This window comes from Acipenser ruthenus, chromosome 3 (genome assembly GCF_902713425.1).
Source record: "Acipenser ruthenus chromosome 3, fAciRut3.2 maternal haplotype, whole genome shotgun sequence".
NCBI classification, from domain to species: domain Eukaryota; kingdom Metazoa; phylum Chordata; class Actinopteri; order Acipenseriformes; family Acipenseridae; genus Acipenser; species Acipenser ruthenus.
This window is the reverse complement of record NC_081191.1, coordinates 2,175,011-2,198,286: the sequence shown is the minus strand read 5'-3', so window position 1 is coordinate 2,198,286 and position 23,276 is coordinate 2,175,011. Positions and strand designations below refer to the sequence as shown.

Here is a 23,276-nt window from a genome sequence, read left to right as displayed (position 1 = left end):
ATGGCTGCTTCCCAGCCTCCCCAGAAGACAGAACTGCAGCAGGGCAATGAACCGAATGCACTTCAAATGATCAGGCCATTGCTAACGCTGGAGTTAGTGCTTTCATTCTCAAATGATCAGGCCATTGCTAACTCTGGAGTTAGTGCTTTCATTCTCAAATGATCAGGCCATTGCTATCGCTGGAGTTAGTGCTTTCATTCTCAAGTGATCAGGCCATTGCTATCGCTGGAGTTAGTGCTTTCATTCTCAAATGATCAGGCCATTGCTATCGCTGGAGTTAGTGCTTTCTTTCTCAAGTGATCAGGCCATTGCTATTGCTGGAGTTAGTGCTTTCATTCTCAAATGATCAGGCCATTGCTAACTCTGGAGTTAGTGTTTCATTCTCAAATGATCAGGCCATTGCTATCGCTGGAGTTAGTGCTTTCTTTCTCAAATGATCAGGCCATTGCTAACTCTGGAGTTAGTGCATTCATTCTCAAATAATCAGGCCATTGCTATCGCTGGAGTTAGTGCTTTCATTCTCAAATGATCAGGCCATTGCTAACTCTGGAGTTAGTGCTTTCATTCTCAAATGATCAGGCCATTGCTATCGCTGGAGTTAGTGCTTTCATTCTCAAATGATCAGGCCATTGCTATTGCTGGAGTTAGTGCTTTCATTCTCAAATGATCAGGCCATTGCTATTGCTAGAGTTAGTGCTTTCATTCTGAAGTGATCAGGCCATTGCTATCGCTGGAGTTAGTGCTTTCTTTCTCAAGTGATCAGGCCATTGCTATCGCTGGAGTTAGTGCTTTCTTTCTCAAGTGATCAGGCCATTGCTATCGCTGGAGTTAGTGCTTTCTTTCTCAAGTGATCAGGCCATTGCTATTGCTGGAGTTAGTGCTTTCATTCTCAAATGATCAGGCCATTGCTATCGCTGGAGTTAGTGCTTTCTTTCTCAAGTGATCAGGCCATTGCTATCGCTGGAGTTAGTGCTTTCATTCTCAAATGATCAGGCCATTGCTATCGCTGGAGTTAGTGCTTTCTTTCTCAAGTGATCAGGCCATTGCTATTGCTGGAGTTAGTGCTTTCATTCTCAAATGATCAGGCCATTGCTAACTCTGGAGTTAGTGTTTCATTCTCAAATGATCAGGCCATTGCTATCGCTGGAGTTAGTGCTTTCTTTCTCAAATGATCAGGCCATTGCTAACTCTGGAGTTAGTGTTTCATGTTCAAGCCTCGATGCCATTGTTTTGTTTTATTCAATGTCATCAATAATACACATGCTCAGCATTGTTTAAACTTCTTAAAGTTTTCTGCTAGCTAATGCATTTTGTATTGCTCGTCAGCGTATAACTTTATTGTTAAGGTTTCTGTAGCATCATTAGAGCCCTTGCAGTGGTGCTTTGTCAAACTAGGAGAAATCTGCAACCCTTTTAAAACAATGAAGCAAAAAAGAGCATTGTTTTAATTTATGAGCAGCATCCAAGGATAAACAGCAAATTACTCTAACTTTAATGTCACAGTAACTCTGCACAGTAGGTATATACATACTTGTGCTTTCTTTCAACACAGTGCCCCACTTCACTTTTTAAAGGCTGAGATTTTAGATCTGGGAAATCAAAGCCTTCACCCTCCCAGGGTTTGCTTCAAACTGCACTGAGAGCTAGGTGCAGTACATGGGCAGTAAATGCGTAAGATATACAGGGTATAGCAGGCGATGCAGATAGATAAAGCAGATTGAGAGCTGTATAGAGATCCAGAAGAACAGCTATTGTGTCATTTTGGGATTCAAGATTTTCCAAAAAACTGTATGTGATTCTCAGTCATAATAGTTTTAAACCAGGTTCAACAACAGCAGGACACTTTTTCTAGTCTTGTTATATTTAATTTGCTGTAAGTCCAATGGGAGTTCTGAAAAAAGCACCCTTAAAGATAAAATGCTCAAAAGTAATGCTCAGAAGATGCAGCTGTTGGAATATGTCTGTGTTGTCAGTGTTAAAGATGAAAACATGTGTGTGTTTTTTTTTAAATGCAGACTCTTGAAGCGATCCTGAACTTCAAGTACTCTGGGGGACCGGGCCACACTGAGGGCTATTACAGGGACCTGTCTCTGGGTCTGCATGTGGACGTGGAGCCCTCTGTGTTCTTCACACGCGTCAGCACCCTCCCTGCAACCAGGTAAGTCCAAGACACAGGATGGATATCTGGGCACTTGTACCTGAGGTTTGAAGTATTACTGTAAAACAGAACTCCCTGAAGCATGGGGATTGATGTCCTTAAAAGTGCATCCCACAGCTTAGGAGCATTGCAAGGTAGTTAAATAAACATCAACTCCAGTTCCACATGCAAATCAGAAGGCACTTCTACCACCCCCTAAGAAATACTTGAATATAAGAAGTGTTTGCTCACCTGAACTGCACTGTGTGAATTCTCTTTATTTCACCTGCACTGCACTGCTCTGTACTGTGTGAATTCCCTTTTATTCTTTCTTTATTTTTTACAGACTGGTTCTTTCAGGTGTTTTTATTAGGATGACATAATCATGTCACAATTGTGTGACTGCGCATTTCTCTCACACATTTCTCAGCCCAAGTGTTGCATTTCAGTTTTTCATTGCATTGGTGCCAGTGTTAATGCAGATGGTCCCATTACTGACATCCATCAGGTTTCGAGAAAGAGAGGGAGGAAACACATTATTTTCCAGTTGGTGTAACTTAAAACTAATCCTGAGCAGTCATAACTTCTACAGGTTAACCCGTCTGTGTTAGTGAGTGGCAGATCACCTGTCTATCGTTACAATCATAAAACTAACAAAATATCTATTATCTGCATATTAAAACAGAAAAGTTAACGATTTTCAAAACTCTAAAGTCTTTTCTGTAAAGTATATTTAAGATGTTTAATCTGAGCTAATAGGTTTACTAATTTCACAATTGGGTATGTTGCCCAATTTGTTTTGGGATTCAGGCTGAATCTGCGTGTCCACCTGTGGCAATGTGCCCCGCCCCTGTGTGCATTTGTGTGTTAAGTGTTGTATGTTGCGTGTGTTAATGTTGGTGTATAGAGATTGGTACACAGGATATAAACGGGTCTGTGTTTCACGTGTATTTAAAAATGTAGATTTGTATTTAGGCACGAGGAGGGCACAAATCACTTCACGTGCTGGTTAAATGTAATATGTGAGCACGGGGTTGCATGTAATGAATTCACGTGCTGGGATTCAAGTAAATAATTAATTAGTAATTGAATCCCAGCACAACAGTATATATAGACACATTTTCATTCACTCGTTGTTGGGTGTTCGAGAGTGGAGAACGGGAGAGAGAGAGGAGTTAAAATAAGTAAAAGCGTAAATATAAGTGTTTGTACTCACCGTGTTTGTTTGTCTGTCCGTTCACCGTTTGTTAAATGTTAGTGCGTTTTGTTTGTCTATTTATTTTGGCGCAAGTGCCGTGACCTGTTTTGTGTTCAAACCTTTTATTTTCTGTCTGTTAATTATTAAATGCTGAGCGCGTGATCGCGCTCAGCTTCACCAAAACCCCAAGTCTCTGTCGTTTTATTTCCTGGATCTGGTCTGACGCCACCCACTCCGGCCATCTTTGTGACACCACCCCATTGCTATTGCTGTCTAAGTTGAATTCTGATGGTCCCAAAACTTGCCCCAGAAGATAATATATGCATAGAAATCACAAACCAACCCCACTGTCTTTGAAATGCTAAAGAATAAAGGATTGGATTAATGTGTAAAAATGAACTGCTGTCTCACATTTACACCCTGTTGGTACCTCCGGGGCGTGGCTGAGGTTTCAAAGAGCAGATGGATAGAATGTGGCAGACGATCTCTGTGCGGCAGTCTTTGTTGACTAGCCTGTTAGATACGCACACTGCTACATCTGCCCCCCCGCTCTGGTTCCACTGATGGAACAGCAGGTGGAGGAGCCTAATGAGGACGGAGCAGGAACTGGAACTCAGACTGAGGACACTTTTTCAGTTCCCCTTTCCTTTTATAGGGAACTCACAGCCCTGTTAAAGCGTGCCACCGCAGCGCTACAGGTGCCCTGGCCTGAACAGAGCAAGCCCACCCGGACTTTCTCGTGGGGTCACCCTGCGACAGCCCTCTTCCCTCTTTGACTCTCCTGTCACTCCAGGCCATACTTTTGGCCTGGCAGTGGATGAGCTCTTGAAGAGGTTGCAGCAGGTCAGAGAGTCCACCAAGGAGCTGGCTTGTCTGCTACCAAAGAAAGCGCCACAAGTCCACAGACCTGCGCCTCAATGGCGACCCATGTCGCAGTGGCGCCCCAGACCCCAGCAGCCCCCATGGGGCAGCCGGCTGCTCCAGCGCAGCGAGGCGCCCCGTCCAACAGGGGACATCGCCGCCAGTATTGCCACACTTTGCAGACGAAACCTGCTGTGGCGCCTTCTTTCAGAACCACCTGGCACGTTGGCGATCATGCACCAACGACGTCTTGGTGCCCAGCTCGATTCAGCTCGGCTACCAGCTCCAGTTCAAACAGGGCATTCCCCCCTTCGCGGCAGTGGTCATAGCAGTGTGGAGTGGAGTGTTCTGCTATGTTCAAGTTCAAGATGCTGTCCACACAGCAACTCTTGCGTACAATCAGGACAGGCGATTGGTTCACCACGGTGGACCTGAAAGACGCCTACTAAAAGGCCAACAAGATGCTCGGATATATTGTGAAAAGTGTTGAATTTAAATCAAGGGAAGTAATGTTAAAACTTTACAATGCATTAGTAAGACCTCATCTAGAATATTGTGTTCAGTTTTGGTCACCTCGTTACAAAAAGGATATTGCTGCTCTAGAAAGAGTGCAATGAAGAGCAACCAGAATTATCCCGGGTTTAAAAGGCATGTCGTATGCAGACAGGCTAAAAGAATTTAATCTATTCAGTCTTGAACAAAGAAGACTACACGGTGATCTGATTCAAGCATTCAAAATCCTAAAAGGTATAGACAATGTTGACCCAGGGGACTTTTTTGACCTGAAAAAAGAAACAAGGACCAGGTGTCACAAATGGAGATTAGATAAAGGGGCATTCAGAACAGAAAATAGGAGGCACTTCTTGACACAGAGAATTGAAACTCCCCAGTAATGTTGTTGAAGCTGACACCCTAGGATCCTTCAAGAAGCTGCTTGATGAGATTCTGGGATCAATAAGCTACTAACAACCAAACGAACAAGATGGGCTGAATGGCCTCCTGTCGTTTGTAAACTTTCTTATGTTCTTATTTGTGCCGACTCTCCAACACAGGCAGCAGCTCACACGGATCTAGTCATTGAGCATTTAGGCAAGCTTGTTCTTATGGTAAACATATCAAAAAGCCAGCTACTGCCATCCAGGTTGTCACCTACTTAGGAATCTGCCTGAACGCCACTTTGCCAGATGAAAGAGTTCACAGGTTCTCGTCCTGCCTAGAGCTTTTTCAGCTCGGCAGGAGATTGAAGGTGTCCACCTTCCAGCAGATCCTGGGCCTGATGGCAGCAGCTTCCCAGATACTTCCGCTGGGTCTCCTCCGAATCCGCCCCCTCCAAGTGTGGTTCAGTTGCAAGGTTTTTCAGCCTGCGATGAGCCCCAATCGCTTACTTACAGTGATGCGTCACTGCATGGCGACCCTATCCTGGTGAAAACAACTGACCCATCTGTGCCTGGGAGTTGCTCTGGGTACTGTTACTAGGAGGGAGGTCATCACCACCGACGCCTCTGGTACAGGCTGGGGCGTGGTGTGGAATGGGTGAGGAGTGCAGGGTGTGTGGCAACCCCCCTGTGTGGGCGACCACATCAATGTCCTCGAACTGCAAGCAGTGTATCTGGCCTTGCAGCATTTTTCTCGGGAGGTTCAAGGCAGGCATGCGTTTATCTGGAGGAACAACGCTACAGTGGTAGCCTACGTAAATCTCCTTCGAGTAGCCAGCAAACTACTGTTTTGGGCACATGACAACATTCTAGTTATGAATGGGGCAGATGGGGCAGTGGACCTCCTATCAAGGAAGGTTTGTTGTGGATCAGAATGGAGACACCCCGACATGGTGAAAATGATTCGGGACAGATTCGGGAGATCAGAGACAAATCACTGCCTCCTTGGAATCAGTCCATTCTCCCCTCCGGTTCTCCATTCAGGAGAGTGAGGCTCAGCTATGTGTAGATGGCATGGCCCAGAAGTGGTCGAGGGCTCTACTGTACACCTTCCCATCGATAGCAGTGCTACCGTTGTGACTGAAGAAGATCAGGCGAGACCGGGCCAGGGTGCTCTTAGTAGCCCCGTTCTGATCCAAAAGGACTTGGTTCTCGGCACTGTCGCAATTACTGTGCGACCATCTCTGGCAACTGCCTCACCGCCACGACCTGCTCAGTCAGACGCGAGGGACCCTGTGGCACCACGACACATCGAGCCTACAGCTCTGGGTCTGGCCCCCGAAGTCAGGCGCGAGGGACCCTGTGGCACCCCGACACATCGAGCCTACAGCTCTGGGTCTGGCCCCCGAAGTCAGGCGCGAGGGACCCTGTGGCACCCCGACACATCGAGCCTACAGCTCTGGGTCTGGCCCCCGAACGGCTGCATTTGAGCCAGCTAGGGCTGTCTGAGAGAGTTATTTCAACTCTTCAGAATGTCAGGGTCGCTTCTATGCGAGCCCAGTACAAGTGGGCACTGTTCCAGACCTGGTGTCTGACGTGACACTTCAACCCCACTACATGTCCCATGTCGGTCATTCTGCAGTTCTTGCAAGACCTGTTTGATGAGGGGAAATCACCTTCGACATTGAAGGTGTATTAATCACGATTTCTGCTCGCCATGTTAAAATCAACTTGGTCTCCCCAGGAGTTCACTTCCTGGCGGGGCAAGTTTTGAAAGGGGCTCAGAGGCTGCGCCCTCCCCTTAAGGACAAGGTTCCTCAGTGGCGGCTTAACATAGTGCTTGAGGCACTCATGAAGCCGCCCTTTGAGCCCCTGCATTCAGCTGAGCTGAAGTATCTGTCTTTTAAGACAGATTTTTGCTTGCCATCACCTCCGCCAAGCATGTGAGCGAGATGCAAACCTTTTCTGTGGTGAGAGCTTGTCTGTTTTTCATGGAATCTAGGACCAAGGTCATGCTCCGCACGAACTCTGCTTTCTTGCCCAAATGTATTTCTACCTTCCACGTCAACCAATCAGTGGAGCTGGAGGCTTTTCATCCCCCTCCATTCCAGTCAGATAGGGAGCGTAAGCTCCATGCGCTTTGTCCTGTTAGGGCATTAGCGTATTATGTTGACAGAACAAGAATTTGGAGGCAGTCTGAACAGCTATTCATCTGCTATGGAGCGAAGGCCTATGGTCAAGCCCTGTCTATGCAGAGGCTGTCAGGTTAAATTACAGAGACAGTCAAGATTGCTTATAAACAAGATTGCTTATAAACTTACCCCCTCCTGTGAAGATCACTGGTCACTCCACAAGAAGTATGTCTACCTCTTGGGCTTTGTTCCAGGATGCATCTGTCACTGACATTTGCAATACTGAAGTATGGGCCCCGCCCCATACTTTCACAAGGTTTTACAGACTAAATGTGCTGGGTCCTCAAAACCCTAGCTTTGGGACCAGAGTGCTAACTGCAGCATCTATGTTGATGCTGGAAGCACCTTGCAGAGAATTGATTCTTGCGATGTAAACTATATTCGTAATGCACTTTGCGACGGCTTGGGAAAATTAGCCATCATGTAATGGATACATTTTGTACTGGAAAGGGAACGTTAGGTTCTTATCATAACCCCGGTTCCCTGAAATAGAAATGCATCCATTACAATCTTCTGTCGCTGCGTACATTACATGCAGCAGGCTGAAGAAGAAAAAAATTGACCGCCGCTGTTCAGCTGTCATCATGGAGCCTAGTGCCTTCCAGTAGGGGTGGAGACTGGCGTGATGACGTTGTCAGTCACTGCTTGACAGCTTTGATAAGTCTCAGAATTTTCAGGTAAACAAAGTTAACTCATTATGTAATGGCCATTATGTAATCGATATATTTCTGTTTCAGGGAACCAGGGTTATGATAAGAACCTAATGTTTCTTTTGTTTAAAATTGTTTATTTTTTTTCACATTCTGAATGCTTTGTAGATAAATGGCATCTCAATTTTATAGGATTAAGAGTTTTGTTTGACAAAACCTTCTGACAAATAATGCCCTGGGGCTTGGATCATCCTCGGATCTAGTAATGTGTGGAGTGTGGAGTGTGTAGCAGTGTGGAGTAGTGGTTAGGGCTCTGGACTCTTGACCGGAGGGTTGTGGGTTCAATCCCCTGTGGGGGACACTGCTGTTGTACCCTTGAGCAAGGTACTTTACCTAGATTGCTCCAGTAAAAAACCCAACTGTATAAATGGGTAATTGTATGTAAAAATAATGTGATATCTGTATAATGTGAAATAATGTATAATGTGATATCTTGTAACAATTGTAAGTCGCCCTGGATAAGGGCGTCTGCTAAGAAATAAATAATAATAATAATAATAATAATAATAAATGTAAATGTGTGCTGGTCCCCGTAACCATTACCTCGTGCAGTAAATTAATCTATCCATTTCTAACGCAACTTTTTGCACTCACTGATCACCACCTTCTCTCAATACATATAAAACACACCGGAATACAAAGACGAGGTGGGTGGGAAGCAATTTTAAAAATCAAAGAATGATTGGAGAGTGTACAGGATGTTACCACTTCTGGTGGGCTGTGATGTGTACATTAAACGGGATTGGTGGCGCACAGTCGATAGGATTTATAGCATTTTGGGTAAATATGACGCTGTCGGAACAGACTGTACACATTATTTCCAGAAATAGTGTTAATAGAATTTCCTTTTGGAATATAGTCTTATGAGATATTAAACCTAGCTGAATAAACCCATATACAGTGCCTATAGTAAGTATTCACCCCCCTTGGACGTTTTCACAGTTTGTTGTTACAACCTGAAATTTTGATGCATTTAAATGCATTTGATTTACGCAACCTACTCAACTCTTTCAATGTGTGAAAAAATGGGGTGGGGGGGTGAAAAAACAAATCAATTAAAAATAAAAACCTGAAAAGTCTTTATTAGATAAGTATTCACCCCCTTTGCTATGACACTCCTAAATAAGCTCAGGTGCAACCAATTGCCTTCAGAATTCACACAATAAGTTAAATGGAGTCCATATGTGTGCAATAAAAGTGGTTCACATGATTTCAGATTAAATACACCTGTCTCTGTAAGGTCCCACAGTTGGGTAGCGCATTCAAAGCAAAGATACTACCATGAAGACCAAGGAGCGTTTCAAAACAACTATGGGATAAAGTTGTGGAAAGGCACAGATCAGGGGAGGGGTATAAAAGATTTCAAAGGCATTGAATATCCCTTGGAGCACAGTCAAGTCGATCATTAAGAAGTGGAAGGTATACGGCACCACCCAGAATCTGCTTAGAGCAGGCCGCCTCCCAAACTGAGCTGCCGGGTAAGAAGGGCATTGGTCAGAGAAGCCAACAAGAGGTCAATGACAATTCTGAAAGACCTACAGCGTTCCATGGCTGAGGTGGAAGAAACTGTCCATGTGTCAATAGCTCAGGTACACCACAAATCTGGCCTGTATGCAAGAGTGGCAAGGAGGAAGCCATTTCTGAAAAAAGCCTATGTAAAATCCCGAAAAGATGTGGCAAAAGATTCTGTGGTCTGATGAAACAAAAATTGAACTATTTGGCCTAAATGCAAAGCGTTGTCTGGCGCAAACCCAACACAGCACATCACCCAGGTAACACCATCCCTATTGTGAAGCATGGTGGTGGCAGCATCATGCTATGGGGATGCTTTTCATCGGCAGGGACTGGGAAGCTTGTCAGGGTAGAGGGCAAAATGGATGGAGCTAAATACAGGCAAATCCTTGAGGAAAACCTGCTTCAGTCTGCAAAAGACCTAAGACTGGGACGGAGATTCACCTTTCAGCAGGACAATGACCCCAAGCACACAGCCAAAGCAACACTGGAGTGGCATAAAAACAAGAAAGTGAATGTCCTAGAGTGGCCCTGTCAAAGCCCGGACTTGAATCCGATTGAGAATCTGTGGCAAGACTTGAAGATTGCTCTCCACCAACGATCCCCATCCAACTTGACAGAGCTTGAACAATTTTGCCAAAAAGAATGGGCGAATATTGGATGATCCAGATGTGTAAACCTGTAGACACTTACCCCAAAATAATTGCTGCCAAAGGTAGTTCTACCAAGTATTGACTCAGGAGGGTGAATACTTATCTAACCAAGACATTTCATTTTTTTTTTATTTTTCATTAACTGTTGTTTCACAATAAAAATTCTCTTTCCTCTTCAAAGTGTTGAGTAGGTTGTGTAAATCAAAGGAAAAAAAAATTAAATGCATCAAGATTTCAGGTTGTAACACAACAAACTGAAAACGTCCAAGAGGGGTGAATACTTACTATAGTCACTGTAATAATATGGAGCTGAAATCGATCATTCACACTACAGCACAGTTCACAAGTCAAGCTACAAATATAGCCTCTTTTTGTTTAACATTAACTTCTGTTACTATATGCAGCAAACCAAATATGTGTTGAAATAATGGTATATTCCTATACCCCTGGCAACACTTTAGCACATACAGTAAATTGTTGGAAATGAAAAGTACTAAAACTGTGGTTATCATGTTTTAGTTTTTTTAATTTAGTTATTAGTTAGGAATATTCAATGCACTGCGCTACTTTTATGTGGAGCGGAAAGGCTGGGAGAGCCAGATTTATGTTTTTTTTTCTCCTGAAGCTCAGTGAACACAAGCAGAACACAAGCAGAACACAATGAGTACAGATTAGAAAGATGTGCATTTACATGAATGGTAGATGTGGATTTGTTTTTTAAATAATGCTGGTTAAAAAAAAAAAAGAAGTCTGTAATTTTAACAAGACAAATATGCCTTCATAATGTGTAAGTTATTTAGTTAGTATTTGTTTCACATTAGAAAGCTGTTTCAGTTAATGGTGACTTTGAAGGCGATGCTTGGCATTGCATCAAAGGGAGCTGTAATATACTGTATATTAATTTATAAACACACCCGCAATAAAAGAAAACAGATAAAGGGGGAGAATGCAGACTTCATGCATATCTTATAATGATATATCATGTGGATAAAGCTGTTTGTTGTGTTTAGTAATAGTAGTAGCACAACGTGTGATTGTGTAGAAATGGGTTTTTGCAAGAACTGCATAACCACATTGTGGCAGTTGTTTGTGGACCACCTGGAGTTTACTCACGGACCACAGGTTGGGAACCACAGACCTAATTTAATGTTTAGGATTTTCTTGACATAGTCAGTATTTTCATGTTCTAGAGTGGTCCAAAATTCAGCTCAGATTTGGTAAAAACCCTAATAGCTTTTGTAAAACCTGGGAATTTTTCCTGTAAAATTCAGTAAAAAAACTAAAATGAAGGACTTTAAGTATATGGTACTGTATAGATCAGTAACACAACACTTCCCTTGAGGGAGCATCCCAACTTTTAAATGTCCACATGCAGAGAATGGATAAGTTTAGCTTTTTATTTTGACAGGTTTTTTTCCAGCGTAGTGAGACATTTACTTCCATCATAGTAGATCTGACCTCCATTTACTTTCTCGTCTGAAAGCATTGCGTCTCTGTAAGCACAGTGACCCTGTGTAATAGAATGACCCAAACATTGGAAAAAGATGGTTATCTATCCCCAAGTCAGGAACAAATGTGACTGTTTGAAAATGTGAACATGCTTCAGTGATGCTTGTGTCGGTGGCTGTAATAGTATCAATTGTAACTGTCTTGCAATCAGCACCCCCGCACCATCAAATTCTGTCAACCTGTCTAAATCCTGCTGCCTTTGGGACCTGTTGGAGTCTCTTAGTAATTTGACCACTGGTCATCAGGCCATTTATTCTTTGGTCATATTTTAGTACTTTGGTATGTATACATATTCTCAATTTTTGCCTTCCTAGCAGCAACTATCATTCCAACCTTCTCTCCTTCTCTTGTGTCCACTGTGGGTGTCCAGCGGGCCCCGCAGCCTGTACGGCTCCTATTCTTTCTGATCCCTTTCCATCTATCATTCCAACCTTCTTAGTGTAGTCTCCGTGCTTATTAACTCCCTAGATAACGTTAGCTGTTATGGTGACATTGTTTCTTTCTATTCCTTGCATAATCATCAATAAAACATTTCCCTGGGGTTTGACCTGAACTACTGAACCTATATTTCAGAAACAACATTATTGTTCATTTTGACTCTACAAAATCACAGTAGAAACACTTGGGGAAAAAACTTGTCTCCACCCCTTTTTTAAAGAATAAACTTGTGAGAGACTGCCTCTTCAAGCTGATTCTGAACTACTGCACAATGGACAGTTTAATTTGGGACAATAGTATGCAGTATGAGTCACTGATGTAACTTTTTCTTCAGAACTAGATCAGAACTCTTCTTTTAACTAATAAAATGAATTGTATAAGACAACTCTGTGAGCGTGCACTCTTCTCGAAGAGGTCCTATTTCAGTGCAAGTGGTGTAGAGATATAATGAGTTTTGGAAAGGTTGGCATTCAAAATCGATTGATTTTTTGCACTTGGTAAAACACGTTTCTTTTGATTGTTTTTCTTTTTGCATGCAGGTGGACAGACATCAAATAAACCGCCATGATTAAATAGAAAGCTCTGACTGGTCTGAGAATGGTTGATTTGCAATCTTTATTTGGAAAACCTTTTCACATAAAGCTCAAAACAAATATTTAAAGTGCTTCCCAAAATACCATGTGTTTCCTCTTTCCTGAGTGTGGTATTTGTGTAGTGAGCATCTGTTCAAACTGCCAACTAAACAAACTCTAAACAAGCTAGAAGATGTTAACAGCATGGTGGCGGTGCCTGAAGGGGGAAGATACAGAGATAATGTATTGAAACTTTATAGAATTAAATCAATGTTGGGCTTGATCTAGGTCCCCATACTGTATACAGTGCCTTGCGAAAGTATTCGGCCCCCTTGAACTTTGCGACCTTTTGCCACATTTCAGGCTTCAAACATAAAGATATGAAACTGTAATTTTTTGTGAAGAATCAACAACAAGTGGGACACAATCATGAAGTGGAACGAAATTTATTGGATATTTCAAACTTTTTTAACAAATAAAAAACTGAAAAATTGGGCGTGCAAAATTATTCAGCCCCCTTAAGTTAATACTTTGTAGCGCCACCTTTTGCTGCGATTACAGCTGTAAGTCGCTTGGGGTATGTCTCTATCAGTTTTGCACATCGAGAGACTGAAATTTTTGCCCATTCCTCCTTGCAAAACAGCTCAAGCTCAGTGAGGTTGGATGGATAGCATTTGTGAACAGCAGTTTTCAGTTCTTTCCACAGATTCTCGATTGGATTCAGGTCTGGACTTTGACTTGGCCATTCTAACACCTGGATATGTTTATTTGTGAACCATTCCATTGTAGATTTTGCTTTATGTTTTGGATCATTGTCTTGTTGGAAGACAAATCTCCGTCCCAGTCTCAGGTCTTTTGCAGACTCCATCAGGTTTTCTTCCAGAATGGTCCTGTATTTGGCTCCATCCATCTTCCCATCAATTTTAACCATCTTCCCTGTCCCTGCTGAAGAAAAGCAGGCCCAAACCATGATGCTGCCACCACCATGTTTGACAGTGGGGATGGTGTGTTCAGGGTGATGAGCTGTGTTGCTTTTACGCCAAACATAACGTTTTGCATTGTTGCCAAAAAGTTCGATTTTGGTTTCATCTGACCAGAGCACCTTCTTCCACATGTTTGGTGTGTCTCCCAGGTGGCTTGTGGCAAACTGTAAATGACACTTTTTATGGATATCTTTAAGAAATGGCTTTCTTCTTGCCACTCTTCCATAAAGGCCAGATTTGTGCAGTATACGACTGATTGTTGTCCTATGGACAGAGTCTCCCACCTCAGCTGTAGATCTCTGCAGTTCATCCAGTTCATCTTGGCTGCATCTCTGATCAGTCTTCTCCTTGTATGAGCTGAAAGTTTAGAGGGACGGCCAGGTCTTGGTAGATTTGCAGTGGTCTGATACTCCTTCCATTTCAATATTATCGCTTGCACAGTGCTCCTTGGGATGTTTAAAGCTTGGAAAATCTTTTTGTATCCAAATCCGGCTTTAAACTTCTCCACAACAGTATCTCGGACCTGCCTGGTGTGTTCCTTGTTCTTCATGATGCTCTCTGCACTTTAAACGGACCTCTGAGACTATCACAGTGCAGGTGCATTTATACGGAGACTTGATTACACACAGGTGGATTCTATTTATCATCATTAGTCATTTAGGTCAACATTGGATCATTCAGAGATCCTCACTGAACTTCTGGAGAGAGTTTGCTGCACTGAAAGTAAAGGGGCTGAATAATTTTGCACGCCCAATTTTTCAGTTTTTTATTTGTTAAAAAAGTTTGAAATATCCAATAAATTTCGTTCCACTTCATGATTGTGTCCCACTTGTTGTTGATTCTTCACAAAAAATTACAGTTTCATATCTTTATGTTTGAAGCCTGAAATGTGGCAAAAGGTCGCAAAGTTCAAGGGGGCCGAATACTTTCGCAAGGCACTGTACATTCATCAGGAATGCAAAGTCAGCTTTTATTGATGGGAGCCCCCTTTGAGTGAGCAGTGGGTGGACAGACAGAGAAAGATAATTCTTCTCTAGTAACTTTTGCTGGGCCCCATTGATCACTGCTACCGACCCACGCTACAAACAGATTGCCAGCTGAACTGCAGCCAGGTGCTCCCTGTCTAATTGTGCCATCCCTTTTCCTCCTCAAGCTGAGCTTCAACAGCCTCCTCTAACACCTTCTGTTGATAGTTCTTTAACCCTTTAAGGACCGGGACAGTGTGAACACGATCGTACTGGAGTGGGCTGCTAGGACCGCGATGGTGTAAACACAGTAAAAAAAGCACTTTGTTTTGATGACTTACAGGGACGCATTACTTTGCAGTACAGGATTGAAACACATATCAATGGATAGGGGAGGGACTGAAGTTCGCTTCCTTATTAGTTGCCTGAGAGGGGCATTTGGTGTCTAAAGGGCGGAGACAGTTTACAGCAGCCAGGCAGAAACAAAAGCAGAAACAAAACATCACAGGGACTTGTTTAGAGCTAGTAAAAAATGGGAAATACTGTAAATCTGATGTATTTGACTTGCAATTATATTAGAACATTTATTCTCTCATGTGTTTTAATATACAGTGCCTTGCAAAAGTATTCAGACCCCTGACCAATTCTCTCATATTACTGAATTACAAATGGTACATTGAAATTGGATTCTGTTTGATATTTTATTTTAAAACACTGAAACTCAAAATCAATTATTGTAAGGTGACATTGGTTTTATGTTGGGAAATATTTTTAAGAAAAATAAAAAACTGAAATATCTTGCTTGCATAAGTATTCAACCCCCACACATTAATGTTTGGTAGAGCCACCTTTCGCTGCAATAACAGCTTTAAGTCTTTTGGGGTAAGTATGTACCTGCTTTGCACACAGTGTCAGAGTGATTTTGGCCCATTCTTCTTGGCAGATTTGCTCCAGGTTGTTCAGGTTGGTTGGACGACGCTCATGGACCGCAATTTTCAAATAGTGCCACAGATTCTCAATGGGATTGAGATCAGGACTTTGACTGGGCCACTGTAGGACATTCACCTTTTTGTTCTTGAGCCACTCTAATGTTGCTTTGGCCTTGTGCTTGGGATCATTGTCCTGCTGAAAGGTGAATTTCCTCCCAAGCTTCAGTTTTTTAGCGGACTGAAGCAAGTTCTCTTGCAGTATTTCCCTGTATTTTGCTCCATCCATTCTTCCTTCAGTTTTAACAAGATGCCCAGTCCCTGGTGATGAGAAGCACCCCCACAGCATGATGCTGCCACCACCATACTTCACTGTAGGGATGGTGTGTCTTGAGGCATGGGCAGTGTTAGGTTTGCGCCACACATAGCGCTTTGAGTTTTGGCCAAAAAACTCTATCTTGGTCTCATCTGACCACAAAACCTTTTCCCACATCGCAGCTGGGTCACTCTCACGCTTTCTGGCAAACTCCAGACGTGCTTTCAGATGGTACTTTTTGAGTAACGGCTTCTTTCTTGCCACCCTCCCATACAGGCCAGTGTTATGCAGAGCTCTTGATATGGTTGACTGGTGCACCATTACTCCACTCCCAGCCACTGAACTCTGTAGCTCCTTCAAAGTGACTGTTGGCCTCTCTGTGGCTTCTCTCACAAGTCTCCTTCTTGTTTGAGCGCTGAGTTTTGAGGGACGGCCTTTTCTTGGCAGTGCCTGGGTGGTGTGATGCAGCTTCCACTTCCTGATTATTGATCCAACTGTGCTCACTGGGATATCCAAACATATTATTTTGATATTATTTTGTACCCTTTCCCTAATCTATGCATTTGTATTACTTTATCTCTAACTTCTGTAGAATGCACTTTGGTCTTCATTTTCCTTCAGATTCACAGCCTGACCAATGATCCTTCAACAGTGGGTTTTTTTATCCAGAAAATGTGACAGCAACTTTAATGGTTCACAGGTGGAGGCCAATGGTAAGGTAATTGTGTCCTCGTTAGGGCAATTTCTTTCATCGGTGTAAACTGGGAGCTTCCACAGCACAGGGGTTGAATACTTATGCAAGCAAGATATTTCAGTTTTTTATTTTTCAGTGTCACCTTACAATAATTGATTTTGAGTTTCAGTGTTTTAAAATAAAATATCAAACAGAACGAAATTTCAATGTACCATTTGTAATTCAGTAATATGAGAGAATTGGTCAGGGGTCTGAATACTTTTGCAAGGCACTGTGCAAGGCTTTTGCAAGGCTCAGAAGACCCGCTGCTGTGGTTGTTATGTGTTGTACGTGTTGTGTGTATTGTTAAACTGGTATGCATGCGAGTGTGTATGCGCAGCCGGGAGTGAATGGGGTTAGTTAGATTGCACGGCTCCGTGTGTGAATGGTGGAGGAGGAGCTGTTAAAAAAGTGTGCGACAGTTTTTTGAGTGAGAAACAATACCTACCTACAGTGTGAGACTGGAAGCCAGCTACAGTTGTTTGTGGTTAATAAATAAAAGACACTCACCTTGTCAGTGACTTTATTGCTGGCGCTGCGAAGAAAATGGACGGCGGTACATTATATTCACACAATTATTGTTTTGAGATTCAGCTTTTATAAGGGAACTCCTCTAAATCCCTTGTTTAGAAAGATGCAGGGTATTAATGCTTGTGACAGAGTAGCCGTCTGAAGTGTAGGTGCGTGCATTCACTGCTGAGTGACAGGCAGGAGAGTGAGACAGAGGTTGAAGTTGATACGCCCCCCGCAGGAGAACAGGATTTATTTACATATCAAGACAACACACTGAACAGCTCACGTGACACTACCAGCAATGGTTGTGCACGGAGCACATACAACACAGTGTACACAAACTCTGGTGGATCTACAATCTCTGAACTAATCTTCTCTGTTCAATAATAAACTAACGTTGCTGAAGCGATTGATCATGGCGGGTAAACGGGCAGGGCGGATATGTGACGGGCAGATACGTGACGGATTACTGTATCTTGATGAGTCTAAGCATTATTGCTTTGGCAGCACGTGCCATTTTAATATGCCATTTGCAAATTGTAAGTCATGCTTGAAGTGGATGACTCTCTTCCCACACAATGGAAGTTATTGTACCAGGCCACAATAAATACAGGATATGTAGTGTGGGCTGATTTGGTCTCTAAGCAAAATACACCTGAATGAATATTGATCTTTTAGGTACTGCAGAAGAGGTTTAAAGGGCTTTCACAAAAGAGGGAGATGAGCTTTAGTGTGGCTTCCATATTGGGATTGTGTAACTTTTTGGTTCTGGATGGTAAATATCAAACACTTTAAGATATTGCCTTTATATTCAGTTCACAACTTAATTTTAGTCTGTTGATCAATTCAATCATGAGCTCTGTAAAGAAGGAAATAACACTTCTGTCTCAGTAATTTTACAAAGCTGCCACCACTGTACCATCAGCATTATATCACAGAGACAATTTGATTTGGTTACTTTATATTTGGGTTATAGTAGACATTGGATCACAAAAGCCATTCCCCTGGCATAATGACTCTGAGGATGCTTTGTATATATAAGTGGTGTTGTTGAAATGAAAAGTGAGAAAAGGATTTGAAAATGTTCAGTTATTATTCCTTTAAACCAGGCCTACAGAAAGCTCATTAATATCAATGATAAAATGAATATGCTTTAGCTACAGCATGCGTTTCTAACTGATAGGACTTCATTGTGAATATAAAATAAAATAATCAATTGCTTATTTGTTCACCCACTTAATTCTGCTTTACTCATCTGCACAAAGTGAAAGCTATAATAATATCATATCTTGATACAGGTAGCTTTACCTTCCCTCGTTCAGAATGGAGGGACATTGGTTTATAAAGCAGCTTTGTCAGGTAAACATGTTGATACTGATTCTAGTGGAGGTGCGTGGTACAAAGGCAAGGCCAATCATGACTTATGTGAGCTTTGCAAACTTGGGCTATTCCCCTGAATCTACTTGCACCTCCCTGTAAAACTTGCCATTAAGTTGGCCCACTGGATTTCTTCATGTGGTCCTTAGATAGAGCACACAGGCATTACAGGCTGTAGAAGGTGAGGCCCCTGGATGGATTCATTAGGTGTGAGTGTCTTCTGGGAACACTCTGAGCTGACTGGTTTATTTTCACAAGCCTGACATGACTAGTCTTCCATGAGATTATTTGGTTTAGATTACTTGAAAATAAATCGAAACACCTGCAGTGATATTTCAGTGTCTATAGTACAGGTGTGTAAAAAAAAAAAAATAATAACAATATAGTTGAAGAGAAAATTTAAATAACAGGTAGGTTCCAGTTAAAAATGCTCAAAAAAATTACAAAGTAGCCTATCCTCAAATAGTAACAAAATACATTTCACAAAGTGGACAGTAATGGACTGTATCAATATTGCATTGTACAACGTGGAATCCTTTACGTAAAGTAAACTCAAACTTATTGGCATAATGATCTCAGAAGTAGTTTCTGTATATATTTAAAAAAAAATCCAGTGTGCTTGAGAAATCCAAACAAAACACAATTTCATAAAGGTTTCTTTAGGTGCCTTCTGGTGCTCATGTTTGAACCCCTGTTTATTTCTTGTCCCTACAGCACCCGGCAGTGCCACCTTCTCCTGGATGTCTTCAACTCTACGGAGCATGAGCTCGCTGTCAGCGCCAAGAACAACGAGGACCTGGTCCTGCATGCTGGAGAGTGCCAGAGGTGAGACAAGCAAGGGGGCTGTAGCTCAGGATAGCACTTGTGGAGAACCTAATCACCAGAGGTGAGGCAGGCAAGGGGGCTGTAGCTCAGGATAGCACCTGTGGAGAACCTAACCACCAAAAGTGAGGCAGGCAAGGGGGCTGCACCTCAGGATAGCACCTGTGGAGAACCTAACCACCGTGGAGAACCTAACCACCAGAGGTGAGGCAAGCAAGGGGGCTGTAGCTCAGGATAGCACTTGTGGAGACCTAACCATCATGGAGAACCTAACCACCAGAGGTGAGGCAGGCAAGGGGGCTGTAGCTCAGGATAGCACCTGTGGAGAACCTAACCACCAGACATGTTGTCTTGCTGTGCCTACATGCTCATTCTAGTGCCATTGCAGTATCCCATCAGCTTTTAAAGTGTAGCTTCTCCATTTTGCTTTGGCACAGAATTCCCATAGAATGCACCTTCTAAATTAAACAGCTTATTTATTTTTTCACCTGTGTTTGAGGATGGGGACAGAGCTAAGGGAGTTGGGAGCCCTTGTTTAATTTAAAAGATGGATGCAGCAGACTTGGGAACGGTCACACAGTCTTATGACTTTCCTGTAGTGAGAGTCAGTGTACAAGACAGCAGCAGGGAGTTGAGCTGCTTGCTGTAAAACCTCAAACCTCCGGAGCCAACACTGACCAACCCAACAGTCAAGCCAACACACCACTTATCGACAGGTTAATAATCAGGTTAAAATACACCAGTTAGGATATTGTCTAAATGTGTTTCCCTATCACGTATGAAATGTAATCATTACTGTATGGGTGTTTACCTCGTGAAGACCCCGAACCTTAATAAAGTATACCAAAGCTGTGTGCCAGCTCCTGTGACACAGTTATACCCGCCCTCGAGGACATAAGAAGACTGCACAAAATATGTATAGCAACTGGACAGTACTTGCACACTTAAGTTGTACCACCTTTCCTTTGCTTTGTCTTCCACAACGAAATCTCTATGGTCGCGGGCACATTCTTCTCTGATTTTTGTGTGTACGCATTTTTGTACATTTAACACAATTCTGTTTTAAATCCTCCGTGTCTTAACTGTAATACAGCTTTAAATCCCGCTAACAAGCCTCCATCTTGATTGTAATCTCGTTTTAAATCTCGCAAGCGGAGTCTCCAATAGAAATGTAGGAATGTGCTGTCACTCAGTAGTTGGGGCGGGTTCAAAGTATTCAGAACTAATCAATGATAGATACAAGTCAGGAAGGTGAGAAGGCGGGCAGCAGTGTGGAGTAGTGGTTAGGGCTCCGGACTCTTGACCGGAGGGTTGTGGGTTCAATCCCAGGTGGGGGACACTGCTGCTGTACCCTTGAGCAAGGTACTTTACCTAGATTGCTCCAGTAAAAACCCAGCTGTAATTGTATGTAAAAATAATGTGATATCTTGTAACAGTTGTAAGTCGTCCTGGATGAGGACGTCTGCTAATAAATAAATAATGATAATAATAATAATAATAATAATAATAATAATAATAATAATAACATTAGTCAGGACCCGTGAGACGCTGCGGTACTGTCTCAGGAGGTGACAGCTCTGCTACAAAAGCGAGCTATTTGCATGGTACACCCTCTCCACTTGATGGAAGGATTCTACTCCAGGTACTTCCTGGTGCCGAAGCGGGATGGTGGTCTAAGACAAATCCTTGACCTCAGACAGGTCAACCTGTATCTGAGTCGATGGAGGTTCAACAGCTGTTGCAGTCAATCAGGCCAGGCAGTTGGTTCACCACAGAGGACCTAAAGGATGCATATTTTCACATCCCCATAAAACCAGGGCACAGGAGGTACCTGTGGTTTGCTTTCCAAGGAACAGCGTACGAGTTCTGTGTACTGCCATTTGGCCCCTCTCTAGCTCCCCGTGGCTTTTCGAAGTTCATGGAAGCTATTCTGGCCCCATTGAAGACTCAGAGGCATTTGGCTCATTTGTACCCAGTCGTCAGCACAGGCAGAGGCTCACACGGAACTTGTCACTGGCCACCTTCGTTGGTTGGGCCTGTTGGTGAATCATGCAGATTGCCAGCTCACACCTTTGCAGACAGCCTCCCATCTGGGAGTGCACTTGGACTCCAGGTCTATGCTGTCCACTCTATCGGATGACAGGGTGTGGAGAATAGCCTCCTGTCTGGAGCTTTTTCAGCTCAACTGAGTGCTTACAGTAGTGATATTCCAGACACTTCTGGGCTTGGCAACAGCTTCTCAGACCCTTCCTTTGGGTCTCCTGTGCATGCGCCCTCTCTGAAGCCTGGTTCAACAGCAGGGTTTTTCAGCCTGCGTTGGACCGTGGCCGCCTAGTCACATTTTTGCAGAACCTGTTTGATGAGGGGAAATCCCCCTCTATGTTAAAGGTCTATCTGGCAGCTATATCATCTTGCCATGTCAAAATGTATTCAGTCTCCCCAGGAGCTCACTTCCTGGTGGGGCAATTTTTGACAGGAGCTCAGCCACTTTGGCCTGCTATGAAGGATATTGTTCCTCATTGGAAGCTTAAAGTGGTGCATGAAGCACTCATGAAGCCTCCATTTGAGCCCTTACATTCAGCTGACTATTGATGTGATGACCACTCTGCCCCTGGCAGCCTTGTGAGGTATCAGTGTCTCTATCTCCGCTGGTATTGATGTGATGATCACTCTGCCCCTGGCAGCCTTGTGAGGTATCAATGTCTCTATCTCCGCTGGTATTGATGTGGTGATCACTCTGCCCCTGGCAGCCTGGTGAGGTATCAGTGTCTCTATCTCCGCTGGTATTGATGTGATGATCACTCTGCCCCTGGCAGCCTGGTGAGGTATCAGTGTCTCTATCTCCGCTGGTATTGATGTGATGACCACTCTGCCCCTGGCAGCCTGGTGAGGTATCAGTGTCTCTATCTCCGCTGGTATTGATGTGATGATCACTCTGCCCCTGGCAGCCTGGTGAGGTATCAGTGTCTCTATCTCCGCTGGTATTGATGTGATGATCACTCTGCCCCTGGCAGCCTGGTGAGGTATCAGTGTCTCTATCTCCGCTGGCATTGATGTGATGACCACTCTGCCCCTGGCAGCCTGGTGAGGTATCAGTGTCTCTATCTCCGCTGGTATTGATGTGATGACCACTCTGCCCCTGGCAGCCTTGTGAGGTATCAGTGTCTCTATCTCCGCTGGCATTGATGTGATGATCACTCTGCCCCTGGCAGCCTGGTGAGGTATCAGTGTCTCTATCTCCGCTGGTATTGATGTGATGACCACTCTGCCCCTGGCAGCCTGGTGAGGTATCAGTGTCTCTATCTCCGCTGGTATTGATGTGATGACCACTCTGCCCCTGGCAGCCTTGTGAGGTATCAGTGTCTCTATCTCCGCTGGTATTGATGTGATGATCACTCTGCCCCTGGCAGCCTGGTGAGGTATCAGTGTCTCTATCTCCGCTGGTATTGATGTGATGACCACTCTGCCCCTGGCAGTCTGGTGAGGTATCAGTGTCTCTATCTCCGCTGGTATTGATGTGATGATCACTCTGCCCCTGGCAGCCTGGTGAGGTATCAGTGTCTCTATCTCCGCTGGTATTGATGTGATGACCACTCTGCCCCTGGCAGCCTGGTGAGGTATCAGTGTCTCTATCTCCGCTGGTATTGATGTGATGATCACTCTGCCCCTGGCAGCCTGGTGAGGTATCAGTGTCTCTATCTCCGCTGGTATTGATGTGATGACCACTCTGCCCCTGGCAGTCTGGTGAGGTATCAGTGTCTCTATCTCCGCTGGTATTGATGTGATGATCACTCTGCCCCTGGCAGCCTGGTGAGGTATCAGTGTCTCTATCTCTGCTGGTATTGATGTGATGACCACTCTGCCCCTGGCAGCCTGGTGAGGTATCAGTGTCTCTATCTCCGCTGGTATTGATGTGATGACCACTCTGCCCCTGGCAGCCTGGTGAGGTATCAGTGTCTCTATCTCCGCTGGTATTGATGTGAT

At 43.7% G+C, this 23,276-nt stretch overlaps 1 protein-coding gene across 6 annotated transcripts in view; it reads left to right on the top strand.

The window, feature by feature from the left end:
- The window catches only part of trappc9 (trafficking protein particle complex subunit 9), a 383,858-nt gene that overhangs the window by 201,758 nt on the left and 158,824 nt on the right, over positions 1–23,276 (top strand). For all 6 annotated transcript variants that reach the window (XM_059010260.1, XM_059010253.1, XM_059010235.1 and 3 more), the window contains 2 exons: positions 2,016–2,158; positions 19,185–19,295. In XM_059010260.1, coding sequence (XP_058866243.1) covers positions 2,016–2,158; positions 19,185–19,295 — 254 coding nt within the window. The remainder of the gene's footprint in view (positions 1–2,015; positions 2,159–19,184; positions 19,296–23,276) is intronic.